At 39.6% G+C, this 20,014-nt stretch overlaps 1 protein-coding gene across 1 annotated transcript in view; it reads left to right on the top strand.

Moving 5' to 3' along the window:
* Positions 1-17,873, top strand: part of LOC149463276 (cholinesterase-like) — a 164,774-nt gene extending 146,901 nt beyond the window's left edge. Inside the window, exon 4 of the mRNA XM_089675458.1 lies at positions 14,884-17,873. Coding sequence (XP_089531584.1) covers positions 14,884-15,008 — 125 coding nt within the window. The 3' untranslated portion in view covers positions 15,009-17,873. The remainder of the gene's footprint in view (positions 1-14,883) is intronic.
* The last annotated feature ends 2,141 nt before the right edge of the window (positions 17,874-20,014 follow it).

Below are 20,014 nucleotides of genomic sequence, written 5' to 3'. Positions count from 1 at the left end.
TGGACCCTGTCTAATTCAATCATTTCAGGAGCAGTCCCCCAAGACTTGGCAAATCAGGCCTTGCACAGTAGGCAACAGGTCAGGTGTGCGGGTTGCCTCAGGAAGGCCATAAATACAGATATTCTGTCTCCTATCCCTGTTCTCATGGTCATCCAATTGGTCTAATAAGGCGTTAAATACATCTTCATGATTAGTCTCCAGAGCCTCTACTCTATTCCCCAGGGCGACAGTGTCCTCCCTGATCTCTTCTATAGCCTGCTTGCATGAGAGCTCCACAGCTGCAATGAGTTGTTGAATGTCCGCCTTAGTAGGGAGAGCTCTGAAATGTTCCTTGATGTCCCAGTCAGCTTCTGTGGTGTCAAGCTCTGCTAGATGGGGAGACCTGTCCACTGAGTAGGAGGGAGATAAGGGACTAGGGCACAGTACCTGCGAGGAGGTCAATGGTGCCGGCTGGGTGCGTAGTGAAAAACATCTGGAGCCCACCTGCTCGCGATCCGCTGCCTTCGGGAGGGTATGAGGAAGTTCAGCGTTTGGAAGGCATAATTTGGAGAGAGCAGGGAGGCTGGAGATTGCTGCTGTGTACAGGAATTTGCCCAGGGCTGCCGGAGCTCAGAGCCCAGACGTCTTCACACCATGCCGATCAGGCCACACCCCGGCGCTCTGCTATTTCAACGATAAATTGCATGGTCATGCAATGATGTACTCAAACAAAATTTATGTCCTTTTTTTCCACACAAATTGAGTTTTCTTTTGGTGGTATTTAATTACCTATTTTATTTTTTGCGCTAACAAAAAAAGACCAAATCTTTTGAAAAAAAAATTATATTTTCTCATTTCTGTTATAAAAAATATCCAACAAACTGAAAGTTAGTCATACATTTAGCCCACAATGTATTTTGCTACGTCTTTGGTAAAAAATAAATCCCAATAGGTGTATATTTATTGGTTTATGTGAAAGTTAAAGCGTCTAAAAACTATGGTATGGATACTGGAATTTACAGTTTTTTAACTTTCTGACTGCCTATCACATTTCTTGAGGTGCTAAAATGCCAATGCTGTACAAATACCCCCAAATGACACCTTTTCAGAAAGTAGACACCCTAAGATATTTGCTGAGAGTCATGTTGAGTCCATGGAAGATTTTTTTTTTACTACAAGTTTTTGGAAAATTACATCTTTTTTTTCTACACAAAATTGTCATTTAAATAGTATATTGCTCACACATGCCATGGGTATATTTAGAACTGGAACTAAGGGGATGAAGGGTATACCAGGGGAAAAATGCAATGTGATAAAGACACTAAGGAATGAGCAGACAGGGAGGAGACTAGAACATAGTAATAGAAACCACAGTGATAGACAATTCAATAAACTATATACAGTATTTGACACATCCAAAACATATAAAGGTATTAAACTGCCCAGAATAATTGCAGTCTGGACTTATATGTGAGTATACTGTATATATCCAGCATCACCTGTGTTTTCCATATATCTGGGGTACATGGACCTCGTTAATCACATATCAAAACATTACACAATTTTTAAAAATGCACCAGGTCAATTCAACATCTAGATTTGCAGTTCCTGACAGTTCATGGTTTCAGTATTTCTTTCACCGTGTTTAAATTAATGTTAATGACTTTGCTGTTGGGGGTACTTGAGAAATTATCTAGACTAATAAATTGGGAGTCCATCAAGGACTCAAAAGGCACTAAAAAACAGACTCAAATGAATTGATCTGTTTTATAATGTAGCATCTTGGAGAACATTGTCATGTCTACACAATATTTACAGACTGTATACTGCTTCAAGCCTCAAAATGACTGCGCTGTGCATAGATGAAAGGTATTCTTCAGATGGACAACATAGCCACAGAAACAGTAAAATTTTCTAGTGATGCAGATATATATATATATATACACAAACACACATACAGTGGGGCAAACAAAGTATTTAGTCAGCCACCAATTGTGCAAGTTCTCCCATTTAAAAAGATGAGAGAGGCCTGTAATTGGCATCATAGGTAGACCTCAACTATGAGAGACAAAATAAGAAAAAAAATCCAGACAATCACATTGGCTGATTTGGAAAGAATTTATTTGCAAATTATGGTGGAAAATAAGTATTTAGTCAATATCAAACGTTCATCTCAATACTTTGTTATATATCATTTGTTGGCAATGACAGAAGTCAAACGTTTCCTGTAAGTCTTCACAAGGTTGGCACACACTGTTGCTGGTATGTTGGCCCATTCCTCCATGAAGATCTCCTCTAGAGCAGTGAAGTTTTGGGGGTGTCGCTGGGCAACACGGACTTTCAACTCCCTCCAAATGTTTTCTGTGGGGTTGAGATCTGGAGACTGGCTAGGCCACTCCAGGACCTTGAAATGCTTCTTACGAAGCCACTCCTTCACTGCCCGGGCGGTATGTTTGGGATCATTGTCATGTTGGAAGACCCAGTCACGTTTCATCTTCAATGCCCTTGCTGATGGAAGGAGGTTTCCACTCAAAATCTCACGATACATAGCCCCATTCATTCTTTCCTGTACATGGATCAGTCGTCCTGGTCCCTTTGTGGAGAAACAGCCCCAAAGCATGATGTTGCCACCCCCATGCTTCACAGTAGGTATGGTGTTCTTTGGATGCAACTCAGCATTCTCTCTCCTCCAAACACGACGAGTTGTGTTTCTACCAAACAGTTCTATTTTGGTTTCATCTGACCATATGACATTCTCCCAGTCCTCTTCTGGATCATCCAAATGCTCTCTAGCAAACTTCAGACGGGCCCGGACATGTACTGACTTAAGCAGGGGGACACGTCTGGCACTGCAGGATCTGAGTCCCTGGCGGCGTAGTGTGTTACTGATGGTAGCCTTTGTTACGTTGGTCCCAGCTCTCTGCAGGTCATTCACTAGGTCCCCCCGTGTGGTCCTGGGATTTTTTCTCACCGTTCTTGTGATCATTTTGACCCCACAGGGTGAGATCTTGCGTGGAGCCCCAGATCGAGGGAGATTATCAGTGGTCTTGTATGTCTTCCATTTTTTAATTATTGCTCCCACAGTTGATTTGTTCACACCAAGCTGCTTGCCTATTGCAGATTCAGTCTTCCCAGCCTGGTGCAGGTCTACAATTTTGTTTCTGGTGTCCTTCGACAGCTCTTTGGTCTTCACCATAGTGGAGTTTGGAGTGTGACTGTTTGAACTTGTTATCAGTATAAAAGACACCTGTCCACAACCTCAAACAGATGCCATTGATACAGGTAATGAGTGCAGGACAGAGGAGCCTCTTAAAGAAGAAGGTACAGGTCTGCGAGAGCCAAATCTTGCTTGTTTGTAGGTGACCAAATACTTATTTTCCACCATAATTTGCAAATAAATTCTCTCCAAATCAGCCAATGTGATTGTCTGGATTTTTTTTCTCATTTTGTCTCTCATAGTTGAGGTCTACCTATGATGCCAATTACAGGCCTCTCTCATCTTTTTAAGTGGGAGAACTTGCACAATTGGTGGCTGACTTAATACTTTTTTGCCCCACTGTACATACACTATATTCCTAAATTCCTAAAAGTATTGGGACTCTTGCCTTTACATGCACATGAATTTTAATGGAATCCCAGTCTCAGTCTGTAGGGTTCAATGTTGAGTTGGCCCACCCTTTGCAGCCATAACAGCTTCAACTCTTCCGGGAAGGCTGTCCACAAGGTTTAGGAATGTGTATATGGGAATGTTTGGCCATTCTTCCAAAAGCACATTTGTGAGGTTAGGCCCTGATGTCAGACAAGAAGGCCTGGCTTGCAGTCTCCACTCTAATTCATGCCAAAGGTGTTGTGGTCAGGACTCTATGCAGGCCAGTAAAGTCCCTCCGCCCCAAACTCACTGATCCATGTCTTTATGGATCTTGCTTTGTTCACTGGTGCATAGTTATATTGGAAAGAGAAGGGGCCATCCCACATGGAAGAAAAATATATTTTAAAAATATTCTTCCCAAATATATTGACATATATTTAAAATATGACAATTTTGGCCGTATCCAATATATTTAAAAAAAAATATATATATTATATTATATTATATATATATATATATATATATATATATATACACACACACATACACACACAAACATACATACACACTGTATGTTGAAATGCGTTTTTATTCTTCATATTTTATTTTTCATATATTTTGAAATAAATAAAAAATGCATTTCAGCATGCTATATATATATATTTATTGAATACGCAGTATTTAAAATATATGTCAATATATTTGGGAAGAATATATTTCAAATATATTTCAAATATATTTTTCTTCCATGTGGATCCTCAAACTGTTCATGCAAAGTTGGGAGCATGAAATTGTTCAAAATGTCTTGGTATGCTGACGCCTTAAGAGTTGGCTTTACTGGAAAGAATGGGCCAAGCCCAACCCCTGAACAACAACCCCACACTATAATCCCCCCTCCACTGAACTTTACACATAGCACACTGCAGTCAGGCAAGTACCATTCTCCTGGCAACCGCTAAACCCAGACATGTCCATGGGATTGCCAGACAGAAAAGTGTGATTTGTCACTCCTGAGAACATGTCTCCACTGCTATTGTGTCCAGTGGCATCCAATGCTTTGCATTGCACTTGGTGAAATAAGGCTTAGATGCAGCTGCTCAGCCATGGAAACCTATTATACACTGTTGTTGCACTAATCTGAAGGCCACAGATCTGGAGGTCTTTAGCAATTGACTCTGCAGACAGTTGGCGACTTGTTTTCACTGTGCTCTGACCCTGCTCTGTCATTTTACCTGGCCTACCACTTTGTGACTGCATAGCTGTTGTTCCCAGTTGCTTCCATTTTGTTATAATACCACGAACAGTTGACTGTGGAATATTTAGTAGCAAGGAAATTTCACGGATGGACTTATTGCACAGGTGGCAACCTATCACGGTACCATTCTTGAATTCACTGAGCTTCTGAGAACGACCCATTCTTTCACAAATGTTTGTAGAAGCAGTCTGCATGCCTAGGTGCTTGATTTTATACCCCTGTGGCCATGGAGGTGTTAGGAACACCTGAATCCAATAATTTGGAGGGGTATCCCAATACTTTTGGCAATATAGTGTATATTCTGCTACTTCTTGTGAGTATAGGGATACCGCATGTGTGAAGCTTTTTGGCAGCCTAGCAGCTGCAGGCATTATCCTGGTATAACCACTCAAAGTCCAGTGACGTACCAATACATCGTATGTTTTTTTTTATGCAGCCTGTGGGCTGAATGAAAAAAAAGAGAAGAAATCTATGCTAGGAAAAGTGTGTGGTATGCCCACCATTAGAGTATACCGCCCTGCATCCACCCACTTCTAATGATGGGCATAAATTAAAAGTTCTTTTTTTTTTTGTTCAGCCCATGAGCTGATTGAAAAAGAAAGAACCTAAGAGATTCCTCAATTCACATTGGTCAATGTGGATGAAGAGATCTCTGCCAAAAAATTAAAAAAATATATATGCTGAAGCAGCATATTCTGAGAGCAAGCCCCTGTTGCTGTCAAAATAAACAGATCGGTGCTGCAGCAGCTGAATGACATTCCTGCAAAGACAACAGCAATGGTTAACAATAAAACAGTAACTCAATAATATAACTATTTTTGTTTTTTTAATTTTACATTTACTTTTTATTTTGCCATTTTTTTTACTTTTTTTTTTTTTAAACTGGCATCCAGATATTAGGGTCTCTCAAAATGTGATAGCCAGTTTCCTGACACTTATTTAACATCATTTGAGACCCTGTGTATGTATGTGCCCTAAACTGTGCTGTGATTTACCCTATACTAATACCCACTAGTGTACAGTGGGGCAAAAAAGTATTTAGTCAGCCACCAATTGTGCAAGTTCTTCCACTTAAAAAGATGAGAGAGGCCTGTAATTGGCATCATAGGTAGAATCAACTATGAGAGACAAAATGAGAAAAAAAATCCAGACAATCACATTGGCTGATTTGGAAGAATCACCCCCATGCTTCACAGTAGGTATGGTGTTCTTTGGATGCAACTCAGCATTCTCTCTCCTCCAAACACGACGAGTTGTGTTTCTACCAAACAGTTCTATTTTGGTTTCATCTGACCATATGACATTCTCCCAGTCCTCTTCTGGATCATCCAAATGCTCTCTAGCAAACTTCAGACGGGCCCGGACATGTACTGGCTTAAGCAGGGGGACACGTCTGGCACTGCAGGATCTGAGTTCCTGGTGGCGTAGTGTGTTACTGATGGTAGCCTTTGTTACGTTAGTCCCAGCTCTCTGCATGTCATTTACTAGGTCCCCCCGTGTGGTTCTGGGATTTTTGCTCACCGTTCTTGTGATCATTTTGACCCCACGGGGTGAGATCTTGCGTGGAGCCCCAGATCGAGGGAGATTATCAGTGGTCTTGTATGTCTTCCATTTTCTAATTATTGCTCCCACAGTTGATTTGTTCACACCAAGCTGCTTGCCTATTCCAGATTCAGTCTTCCCAGCCTGGTGCAGGTCTACAATTTTGTTTCTGGTGTCCTTCGACAGCTCTTTGGTCTTCACCGTAGTGGAGTTTGGAGTGTGACTGTTTGAGGCTGTGGATAGGTGTCTTTTATACTGATAACAAGTTCAAACAGGTGCCATTGATACAGGTAATGAGTGCAGGACAGAGGAGCCTCTTAAAGAAGAAGGTACAGGTCTGTGAGAGCCAGAAATCTTGCTTGTTTGTAGGTGACCAAATACTTGTTTTCCACCATAATTTGCAAATAAATTCTCTCCAAATCAGCCAATGTGATTGTCTGGATTTTTTTTCTCATTTTGTCTCTCATAGTTGAGGTCTACCTATGATGCCAATTACAGGCCTCTCTCATCTTTTTAAATGGGAGAACTTGCACAATTGGTGGCTGACTAAATACTTTTTTGCCCCACTGTATGATAGCAAGGAAACAGACCTTGAGGCAGAGACCAGGTTGGCCAGGACAAGAAGGACAAAAAGAGTGGGTGTCACGCCTAATTCTGTGTCTGCTACAGACACAACATCTTTTTTGGAGTGACTTTTGGGTTAAGGTACCAGAAATGGCATCTGAAAAATGCCTCTCATGCAGCTGGTTCACTGCTTCTGGGTTGAGGGTTTGGGCCACAGTACCTTCTGGATACAAAAGGGCTGTGATGATCTCTTCCTGGAATTTTAGGAAGGATCCACTTCTTTTTTGTTGCTTTGTTAAAGCGTTGTACAGAGCCAATTTAAATAAATATACAGACAATTTTTTGTACCAGAGCCTGGCTTTATGGGAAACTGAAAGTCTGGCTTCATCATCTAGTTTCTGAAGTTCACCCCTCCCATGTTAAGGTTAAATGGTTAGCACTTCTGCCTGGAAGTACTAGGGTCATTGGTTCAAATCCCAACCATGGCAACACCTGCCTGGAGTTTGCTTTTTCTCCCTGTGCCTGCGTGGGTTTCCTCTGGGTACTCTGGTTTCCTCCCACACTCCAAAGACATGCTGGTAGGTTAATTGATTCATATCAAAATTGGCCCTAGTATGTGTATGTATGAATGTGAGTTAGGGACCTTAGATTGTACACCCCTTGAGGGTCAGGGACTGATGTGAATGTACAATATATATGAAAAAGAGTTGCACAAATTGACAACGCTATATAAGTACCTAAAATAAATAAATAGTCCTGGACACAGAGGAGCTTCTCAAAAACACTAGCTGCCGTGGAAATTTGGATGATCATGTCTGTGTGAATGGAAGACAGGACGAAAACATCCCTTTGTTCTTCCACTTCACTGCGAGCAGTTCATCATTTTTCAAGCAGGCTTTCTCCCCCTTTCTAAGACAAGTGTTTACAAGCCGTTGTGCGAAGTCCCGGAGATTATGTCATACGGTGCCATATGCGCCAATTCCAAGATTGTACAAATGTCTAAATAGTGGCACGGTTGTATAAAAATTGTCCACATATAAATGGTACTCCATATAGAAAAAGGGCTACTCCAAGTCCCAAACTAACTTGCTCCCCATGTAGTCTGGGCATCCAGGGGGCTCCACATGACTATCTTTTCTCTCATAAATCCAAAAATAACATGTATAGCCTGATGCTGAGAAGAAATTGTTTGAATTCAAGGCGGCCAGAAAAATTAATGAGGGACTCTTCAGACATCAAAGATGTTTCGCCCGGGAGTATACACATCTGCAAATTTCTGGTAAAGGTGAGTTATGAGGGGCTGAATTTTGTGGAGCCGATCATATTAAGGGTCACCCCGAGGAAGACCGAGTGTAATGTCATTGAAATGCATAAATGACATTATATTCTCATATCTACTGTTTGCCTGGCCAGGGCAGCAGAGAACATGGGCATATGATGAATTGGGTCTGTGGACCAATACAAAACACAATTTATTTTTTTTAGTAATGCTGATGTTGAGGGTTAGGCCCCAAAAAACTTTAAATTTGGAAACCATAATAGGTTTCCATGCAAATGGTCTGGAAAGGTTTGAATTTGGGCTGGCTGCGATAAATTGTTCTGCATATAAATTGCTTTGATCCACAATCAATCCACACCGATCAGCCATGAAAAACAGCTCCAAAAAAATCAAGGGGGGTAGTTAAATTAGCTGTTTCCACCTGAATTCTGGGTTGGGCAGTGAATGGGGGAAGTACGGGTGCTGCAAAATTTGTGGGCTGCCAATCAGGATTTGCAAACACATCTGGAAGGACACTATGGGCACTATGGGCTCTACTGGCCTATGTTTGAATTCTTAGTGGCTGCGGGACACTACTTGTGCTAGCCACCGCACCAGCTTTTACTGCACTTATGAGACTCGCCACGTCACCAAGTGATACTGCAGTGCTGGTATGAAAAAGACTAGGATGTACTAGGCTGCTGGTGCTTGCCATTTCACCAAAAGATAGAGTGGCACTAGTACTGGCACTCTGCTGCATATCAGAATCATCATGCAATTGTAACACCTCAGCAACCCTGCAGGCCTTTTCGCTAGTATAGCTTTTGTTGGACATTTAGGCCACTAAATTTATAGTTACCTAGTATGACTCATGGGGAAAAGAGAACCTGGCTGTCAGGGACTGCTTGAACGGCTAAAAAAAAAAAATTTACCTGCCAGTGCTAGCAGAGATCAGGCCTGATCTTGCTAACCCTGCAGTTTTGTGTACAATGTATGAAGTGACAGTGATCTACTGACACTTCACTTGCTGAGGGGGAAAGGGGGGTTAGGCATAGGGACTAAATGCAGGTGCTGACTAGGGCTGATCCTGCTAACGCTGCATTAGTGGGGACACTATACTAGCAATGGAGGTTTATTGTGTATGTGAGCAAGTTCATGGTAATCAAAGGGTTAACAGTGATGACTGATGTAGTGGCAGGGAATCCGACACTATCTGGGAGGGACGCTAACTGATGCTAATGCTATCTGAAGTCGCCTGTGACACTAATACAATGATCAGTAAAAAAATCTGTACACTGTACTAATGACACTCGTAACAGGGAGGTGAAGGGGTTAACTGGGTGTCAATCAGGGGGTTAAATGTGACCTATCAGTGCTTTTACTGTATGTGTGTAGTGCTTGGACTCACGTGGAACGGCTTTCTTCTCTCTCTAGAACAGAATGTGCTCCAGGAAGGGAAAAATGCATAATTTCCTGTGCCTGTGTACTGTAAACACAGACACAAGCTGAGATCTGATTCAGTACAGCCGATCAGCAGATCCAGCATCATTGGCCTGAATCTGCTGAGTGATCGGTGCTGTACCAAATCACAGCATAGCTGGACCGGCGGGAGTGCTGATCACGTATATATATATCTCTGATTTTGTGCAGGGAGTCCACCCTGTAGCAGTAAAACTGCTATAGGGTGGTGTTTAACTGGTTAAGCCATATGAAAATCTTCTGCCTTTTCTCAGTGTTGTTATAAAGCACATATGCTTTTTATTAGGATTCTTAATCTAGTACTAATATAGACCAATTTTGTCCAGAAGAATGCTATTAAATTATTTTATTTATTAATAATAATAATCATACCAGCATACAGTCATATGAAAAGATAAACATTTTTATAGACAAACCTTAGAACTTCATTCAAACTGTACCAACATATAAAGATGATATTCTTTAATAAATAGCAAAGAGAATTGGCATGGGGTATTTATTTTCCTAATATACGAGGGGCATTGTTTTACCTGCTCAAAATTAAGTCTACAGCTCACTCACTATCATACTAGATAGGCAAAGACCAAAGTCTTTTGAGGTAAAATAAAAAAGTATATTTATTGATATTTAATATTTCCTATTACAGGTTATAGCTAATCATATATAGAATAAATCATAAAGAGTAAGCATCAATACATCACCGGATATTGTAGCATCACTCGATTGGGGGACTTCCAGCAATCAGCGAGGAGGAAACCGGGAAAAACACCGCGAGACACGTCTGTCTCACCAAGATAGAGTCCCGGTTTTCTCTTCGCAAATCCCCCCTTCTTATACGATAAAATTGTTATTTCACGCGTGTATATGCGCAGTGGATAAGTTCCGGCACGTGAACACAGCATGTATTCATGCTCAGTTGCCTGTTCTCACGGTGTGCCCTATCTCATGGCAATGAGTCATAATTTCAGATAAAACCAGTTTTATCCACCTCTGCATAAACAAGTCTGAACTGTAATAACCTGTTATACTTTGTAACAGTGCAAAACCAAGACCTGTAATAACCTGTTATACCCGTAACAGAGAAACCAAGCGTTCAATTATAATCTATACATTCATTCTATACAAGCTTGCCACACTCATATCACAGGCGTTCAAGTCAAAGTGGGACTTTTTACAGGTATAAAAAGGGATGCTTGTATGGCTGTACTATATATAGTAGTAAATGGCAAGTGTATCCTATTACTGATAGGAGGTGCACATGTTGCAGGCCAGTCCAGAGACCGTTAATCAAGATGGCAGACAACAGTGTTAGTGAGTGCATGGAACAGTGTGTGGTGATGAACGAAGGCGTAAAACCTGCAGAAATCTACAGAAGACTTCAAGCACGGTGAAAAGACACTCCAGGCCGTGGTGGTTCCCAGCTTAATGCAGTCACTTCTGTGAACAATCAGTGTGTGGAACACCTTATCCTGCATAATTAACACATAACCTGTCATGAAATTGCACAATAAACAAATTTTTCTGTGTGAACGGTGAACACAATCATTGACGAAGTGAATCTTTCAATGCTGAAGCTTTCCAGATATTAGTTAAACGCTGGGATTATTGTATAAATATAGCATGGGAGTATGTAAAAAAAATAAATGCAGTTTCCACTCCTTGAAATTTGTTTTTTTATTATATAAACTCAAAAGTCCCACTTTGACTTGAACGCCCTTTGTAAATCAACAGAAATGCAGTTTTCTCAAATTGAAAAAAGTAAGTATAGCCTCACATTTACTACCACTTCAAATCAATAAATAACCTCTGTTAGGTAGTATGAAAGTAGAACATGTCTTATTTAAACCTGAACTATCTGGGCCTTGTATTCTCTTTGCTAGTGAGATGTGTGGTATTATCATTCCAAGAAAAAAAGAGCTATCAGAAATAAAGTTGTGGATGCCTATGGGTTTGGCAGGGGACTTGAACAATTACTAAATTATTTGAAACTAATCATTCCACTGTGAGAAAAATAATCTACAAGTGTGGTGTACTTTTCAAAACAACCATTAACTCGTTCAGGACTGGATAGCCTAGCAAATACAGCCCAAGCGCTGCCTGTTTGATACTAAAAAGGAGTCTTCAAGAACCCCAACAGTTAATTGAGGGATCTGCAGTTAACTCTTGAAACAGCTGATGTCAGAGTGCATGCATCTACAAGAGAATGAATCCATTTATCTTGGTCTGGAAGGCAAAAACCTTTTCTGTCCAAAAAGAAAAGCAAGACTACAGTGTGCCTGTAAACATATAAACAAGAACCAGGCTTTTTGGACTGCTGCATTGTAGATAAAGTTGTTTGGAACGGTAGCAGTGGACATGTTTGACACAGACCAAAAAAAGCATTTTATTGCAAAACTCTCATACCAACTGTTAATCATGGTGGTGGAAATGTTATGGTGTGGGGATACTTTACTGCTTCAGCGCCCTTGCAGCCATACAATTTTTTATGAATTCTACATCGTATCTACACTGATCAAAATCATTAAAGGAACACATTTTAATCAAAGTATAGCATCAAGTCAATTACACTCCTGGGATATTTATCTGGTCAGTAAAGTAGCAGAGGGGGTTGTTAATCAGTTTCAGATGCTTTGGTGTTAATGAAATTAACAACAGGTGAACTAGATGGGCAACAATGAGACGGCTACCAAAACATGAATGGTTTTACTGGTGGAGGCCACTGACATTGTTTTCCCTTGTCTGACTGTTTTACACTACTTTTGCATTTGACTAGGGTCCGTGTCACTACTGGTAGCATGAGGTGATACCTGGACCCTACAGAGGTTGCACAGGCAGTCCAACTCCTCCAGGATGGCACATCAATACGTGCCATTGCCAGAAGGTTTGCTGCATCTCCCAGCACAGTCTCAAGAGCATGAAGGAGATTCCAGGAGACAGGCAGTTACTCTAGGAGAGCTGGATAGGGCCATAGAAGGTCCTTATCCCATCAGCAGGACTAGTATCTGCTCCTTTGTGCAAGGGAGAACAGGATGAGCACTGACACAGTCCTAAAAAATGACCTCCAGCAGGCCACTGGTGTGAATGTCTCTGACTAAACAATCAGCAACAGACACCATGAGGATGGACTATGGGCCTGAATTCCTCTAGTGGGTCATGTACTAACTGCACAGCACCATAAAGCTTGATTGGCATTTGTCATTGAACACCAGAATTGGCAGGTCCACCACTGGCACCCTGTGCTTTTCACAGATGAAATCAGGTTCACCCTGAGCACATGTGACAGACATGAAAAGGTCTGGAGAAGCCATGGAGCATGTTACACTGCCTATAACATTGTTCACATGACCATTTTGGTGGTGGGTCAGTGATGGTCTGGGGAGGCATATCCATGGAGGGAAGCACAGACCTCTACAGGCTAGACAATGGCACCCTGACTGCCATTAGGTATTGGTATGAAATCCTTGGACCCATTGTCAGACCCTATATTGGTACAGTGGGTCCTGAGTTCCTCCTGGTGCATGACAATGCCCGGCCTCATGTGGCAAGAGTATGCAGGCAGTTCCTGGAAGATGAAAGAATTGATACAATTGAATGGCCCCCATGCTCGCCTGACCTAAATCCAATAGAACACCTCTGTGATATCGTGTTTCGGTTTATCCAAAGTCACCAGATTGTACATCAGATTGTCCAGGAGCTCAGTGATGCCCTAGTCCAGATATGTGAGGAAATACCCCAGGACACCATCCGTCGTCTCATTAGAAGAATGCCCTGATGTTGTCAGGCATGCATACGAGCACATGGGGCCATACAAACTACTGAGTACCATGTTGAGTTGCTACAATTAAATTTCAGCAAAATGGACTAGCCTGCTGCATCATTTTTTTCACTTTAATTTCTGGGGTGGTTTTTAATTCAGTCTTCCGTAGGTTGATAATTTTCATTGCCATCAAATGATGGGGCATCCTTACATTCCTAACACATTACCCAGTCAATATCAGTATAGATACCCAGCTTGATAATTTTCTCCATTGAGATCTGATGTGTTTTCAAAGTGTTCCTTTAATTTTTTTGAGCAGTGTATATGTGCTGGATGACAATGTGAGCCATCTGAGAGTTTAAGTTAAATAGGAAATTGATGTTTTAACAAAATAATAATCCAAAGAATACTAACAAATCCACAAAAGGAATGGTGAAATGGAAGATAATGGTTAAATTACATTGACATTCTGCAGGGGCATTTGAATAAGGCTGCTCATGCAAGAAAACCTACAAACATGTTGCAACTGAACTTTACCTGAAAAAGTGGTAAAAACAGTACACAATTAAATCTATTGGTATTTTATGTTGAATGATATAATGAAAAGCACATTTCTCTGTGTTTTTACTGAAGTATATTATCTTTATCTGTAGGCACTGTATGAATAGGGATCTAACATTTGCCTGGTTAAATATGATGAAAACAATTTCCATGGGGTGTACTATTTTTTTCACACAACCACATCAAAGGCACACATCCAAAATTAGATGAAGACTTTAAAAAAAAAAAGAGTAAAACAACTTTACATGAAAAATACTGGGGTGTATTAATAATTACAATAATAATTCCTTACCAAATGTTTTGTTCACTTACAATTTGCTAAATGCTTAATAACAGCTATTAAACATTTAGATGTGTTAACCACGTTAGGTGTGAGCAAAAGATAAAATGGCACTTAAAAAGCATTATCATTCTGTTAAAATTACATTAGCAGATTGTGAAGTTTAATTGACTAGGAAAGTAGTACTATCTAAACATAAATACGATAGACAGTCCCAATACCAAGGTTTTATGGAAGAAAATAAACAATATAAGAAAATATCATTTAAAAACATACAAGGTAAAACATGTTCTTTCAGGAAAAACATTTTTCATATTCTTGACTATCCAGGATCGCTGTATTTTAAGAATACAAAGTCACTAATACTCATTTTTTTTCAATTAATGTAAACACATAGGGGGTCATTTACTAAAACTGCATGGTGCAAAATCTAGTGCAGCTCTGCACAGAAACCAATCAACTCCCAGGTTTTATTGTCAAAGTTTAAAAAAACAAGTTGAAGCTGGAAGCTGATTAGCTACCATACGCAAATGCACCAGATTCTGAGTGCCCCAGTTTTAGTAAATCCCCCCATATATTCAAATTTAGATTAATACATTTGTTGTAATTTTTTTTTCAGGAAATATTGATGAAGCAGAACGACAGTGGAAGACTGAATTCCATCGCTGGAACAACTACATGATGGACTGGAAAAATCAATTTCATGATTACAGCAGTAAGAAGGAAAGCTGCACTGGTCTCTAATTACTAGCTTTACCCTTTAACAAATTACCATATTGTGATTAGTAGATACAAACATACTGGTTGGTATTTAAAGAGACCCTGTAACCAGAACATTAAATTCAGCAAAAATATTATAAGATTGCAGACATCCAAATGGCCTTGGCCTGTTGCTGCCCTGCCATCCTGAATATGATGTCAGCAGAACCAGCAGACTCAGAACTGTCATTCAAGAAACAATCTAGAATATAAACTCCTCCCCCTACATAAAATATAAATACAAGGTTATTCAGGGAGGTGGGGGATAGGCTGATGACTCTGGCCAGCACAGACAGTAGTTACATACTTCCAGAAGAGGAGAGGGCTATGATGTGCAAGGAGAAAAGGGTTTGTGCTAGAAAACTGACTAGCCAGATTTTCTAATAGGTTCAAATGCACATTGAAAGTTATAGAAAGAAAAAACACAGCAGGTAAGCATTTAAATATCTGATTTTCCTGTGTTGCTATCTGCAATGTGTTTAAGTTGATGGCAGGGTCTTTTTAAATGGGGAATATAGTCAATATTATGCAAATAAACTATTTTGGTTTCTATCTAGTGTATTCCTTAAAGCTGAACTTCGGGTAAGCAGCTAAATATATTGTTGAAATATACATAGGAGACTGTCTTCTTTGCTAAAGGATTTGTAATTTCTTTAGTCCACTTTAACTTAAATTTCTGCAGACAACAGAGCTGTATGGATGACAAGACTTTTTCTCTCATCGAATTAAGTATTCAGTGGTGTCACCACCCTACCCACAGCCTATGGATTGGACAATGAAGGAAGCAACAAAGTAATAACTCTTCAACTCTGCTAACTCAACTCTCTCCTCCCATCAGTCTGTTCCCTGTCAATATCTGTGCAGGCAACAGAGTCTGATTGGCTTCTGCTGCTGTACCCCCTCTGCCTGGTTGAGTGCTGCTGCACAGAGCATGACAGACTGATATCACAACAGTTTGAGGTACAGCATACTAATGCTAGTTGAATGTAATATGCAGCCCCATAAAATTAAATTTCAGCCAAAAGCATTTTTATTTCTGTTTGTGTTGCTATTGAAAATGTTCCCTTTCTTGCTCTCTACTGAAGCTATTGTCACTAGTATGTGAGAAGTGGGAGGAAATCTCTGATGGACCCATGGTTAGCAGTAAAATCTAACATTAGTTCTTAAAAAATAAAAGTTTTGGGTGGACATACACTGTAATTTGTGGTTTTATATCTGTCTAAAGTTCACTTTTAGAATTATTTCAATACGACTCACATTCTTACATACTTACTGCACTGTTTTTATTATGGCTTTACATATACATACAGTATTTTATAGAGTATCCTATTTTTACTGCAATCCATGATTCCTCTATGATTCTCAGCCACACAGAGAGATTCTTGAGTTTTAATCAGTTGTACTTGACTGACAGGTGTGCAGCAAGAGAGAGAGGAACAAAAAAAAAACAATTATTTTTCAGCACTATTAAGAAAGAAATCACAAAGTGCATATGAATGAGAAAATATGGATGCCTCTATGTACATATCTGCACACTACAGTATATAATGTTCTTTGAAACACTATCACACGTGTTATTTAATTGAATCTGATGATTTAAAAAAATGTAAATGATTATGATTCCTTTTAAAGTGATCCTATCAGAAAAAAAAGTGCTCACTAAAGCGTGCTATATATGGATCAGAATTTGAAGATCAAAATACTGTTTGACTTCTGTTCAACTGCCCTGTCAGTATATTCTTGTTTGATTAGTGTCACAGAAGGACAGTGGGCAGGATTCCCCCATTCCCCACACCCAATTTGTGGATGGTGGAATCGGGTAAGTTTTTTTTTCCTTCAACTCACTGGTTAAATGAAAAGAAAACTGACCCATGTATAGCCAGCTTTAGGTCTACTAAAGAAAATCCTCCTTTGAAGTCTGTAAAAAAATGGACGCTTGCAGGAGTGTTGATATTTTTGGTCCCCTGCTATGTTTATTGGTTTCTTCCAGAAATATTAACATTACTATTGTTTCCTTTAGTAATGTGAATTCAGTGGTAGGAAACATTAAGGCACAGCAGGGGATATAGCAGATTGACACTCATGGAAGTGTCTGTTTCTCAACATACTTCAGAGAAAGATTTTTCTTGAATACGTCAGTGTTCAACAATGCAGGCAGTAAGAGTGGCATGCATCTTCTATTGCAGGTAGACCTTTTTGTGCATGTTTTTTTTTTCCTGAGAGGTTTGCTTTAAAAACTAAAATGGATATATGACTGTAAAACTGAAACACCATAGTAAAACATTTTCAAATGTGAGGATATTAACAAACTGCTGTTTATTTGAGTATTTTTTAGTCTTTTTATTACTGGTGAAAAGTTTGTAAATAAGCCTTTGCATTATTGTGTTAATGAATAGGTTTCGTTTATAGGTGAACTTGTATATTTAGTTAGAAGAACACTATTGTGTATACCTTTTTATTGCTTGTGGGTAAATATATTTTGATGCACACAGCTAATTTCTTGTTTAATCATTCACTGAAAACTACCGCAGGCACTTTCTACATAGCTTCTCCCCAAACTAAAAGTAGTGTTCACATAGAACAGCTTGCTGGAAGCATACTGCTGGATTTGGTTTCTAATGGTTTGGCATATACTCACAGATGTACAGACACATACTGTACTTTACATTACCTCACATACTCTTATATTTTATAGAAAGATCACACTCACAGTACATATTTTAAATATGGCCAAAGTAATGTTAAGATCATTGTCTTTATTAAAACAACCAATGTAAAATCATCAGATTTTGTCGTATGTATACTTTTTTCAGATGCATAAAAATAAAATACTGTGTTCTATTTACTAAAGATGTGTGAAAACAATATTCCTTTAAAAATATAACTTCCATGTTAAAGGAAACCTATGAAGACCAAACTATGTAGTAAGTGAAACACAACAAACATTTAATGCCATTCTTCTCTGGGGCCAAACTATTAAATGTAACAGTTCTCAGGGGTGGAACAAGGGCTTGCCATAACCACCCATCACATGGACAGCCCACACTTTATAGACTTGCCAACTGGAATGATTATTGTTAACACTCAAAATATACAGTGTGTAAACACACAAAAGCAAGAATGACGTACATACAGTCTCTATGATTACATTACAAACATTTACATTTAATGTTGTGATTGGTTTATCTGCTGTATGTGCAGTGCTATATCTATAAGGGTACTTTTCAGGCTACCATTCTTATCCTCTTTTTGAAAATGCTGGTTGTGTGACTGGCTGTCTGGCTTTAATAATTTTTTCAGTTGCTGAAAAAGAACAATTAAGCAGCCAGTGAAGGCATCTACCTTACATGCAAACAGTTATCTATGCAGATCATGGACGTTGGTAATTAGGAGAAAGTAGGTATTCGTGCTAATCATCAAAGGTTTATGAGTCTATTAGATGCTTTGGGGGAAGAGCATGGAAAATTCCAGGAATGAGCATGACCATTTTACATCAACAAATAAAAAAAGCACTGGAAGGTTACCAGCAAGACCAGGAAGTCATTTTGCCATTTAATTGATACATACAGTATATATAAGTGGTTAGCACTTCTGCCTAGTAGCACTAGGGTCGTTGGTTCAAATACCCACCATGGCACAACCTGCCTGAAGTTTGTATGCTCTCCCTGGGCCTTCATGGGTTTCCTACCACACTCCAAAGACATGACTTTAGGTTAATTGTCTCCTGTCTAAATTGGCCCTAGTATGTGTATGTATGAATGTGAGTTAGGGACCTTAGATTGTAAGCCCCTTGAGAGCAGGGACTAGTGTCAATGTATAATATATATGTAAAGTGCTGCATAAATTGATAGTGCTATATAAGGATCTGTAATAAATATCTCATGCCACTCATCAGAAAAGAGCACAGCTTAGTGCATGGTGAGATGCTTGGGGTGGCTAAGCAACAAAAAGCCTATGTTCATTATTTTCAGCATTTATGCATGAAATAGGATACATCCTGAATTTTTAGTGGTGTAGAGGATTCTTTAATGCTATTCCCCAGAAATCCGAATGCATTGAATATTAATATGTAAGTTGAAGTGTTATTACATCCATTAGCTACCAAATATAATGTGGTAGGATCAGCCTTATGCTTCATAATATGCTGGCTTGTATATTTCAAAGAACTAGAACTACTTGACAAAAAAACTTGAGTCTAAAATGTGGCTACACTATTTGCCAGGAGCTCCCCAGAGCTCCAGTGAAACCCCCAATAGTGTGTGATCCCAGCTATATAAAATTAGATAATTTGTTAGTGAACTGCAAGAAAAAAAACAGAGAATAAAATCTGTCACAAAAAATGCTGGTTCTCAAGTGCAGGAATCTGATGGAGAAGGGATCAACAAAAAGGGAAAACATGAGGAGTAAAGTTTTTTTTTTTTCAAAATGCTGGTCCTCAAATGTAAGAAGCTGAAAAATGAGCAGCCAGAAGAAAGACAAAAGCTGGGGAATCAAGTGTATTAAGCAATGTTTTAAAAAAAAAAAAAATAGTGGGCCTCTAATGCAGGTAACCGAGCGACAAGGGACCAGTAGAAACAAAGAAGCACACGTACTGTATAAACAGACACATAAGGCATGGTCAGGTAATGATTGTAAGATGTGTGCATAGAACGCTTTACACAGCACATTTCCCTACTGGAAAGCTTGAGAAAGTGGCTGGGAAAGCGAGATAGCAGCAGAAAAGTTTTGAAGACCTAAAAAACGTTTTGGATTAAAATGAGAAAACTACATTTTAACTGCTTGCCTGCCCCCCTATAGTAGAAGTACTGCTACAGGGTGGCAGGGCTGAACAAAATCACATATATATACTTGATTTGCAGTTTCGGGTAGGGGGCGTGCGAGCAGAGAAATACAAAGCAGCATGTCTCTGTAGTAAAACAGTACACAGCACACATAGAAAAACGCACACTGTTAAACCTTTGATTGCCCAAAAGTTACCCCTTTCTGCCCAG

This window comes from Staurois parvus, unplaced genomic scaffold (genome assembly GCF_062004578.1).
Source record: "Staurois parvus isolate SC_StPar_1 unplaced genomic scaffold, SC_StPar_1.0 ptg000155l, whole genome shotgun sequence".
Taxonomy (NCBI): domain Eukaryota; kingdom Metazoa; phylum Chordata; class Amphibia; order Anura; family Ranidae; genus Staurois; species Staurois parvus.
This window is presented reverse-complemented; position numbering and strand designations above follow the sequence as displayed.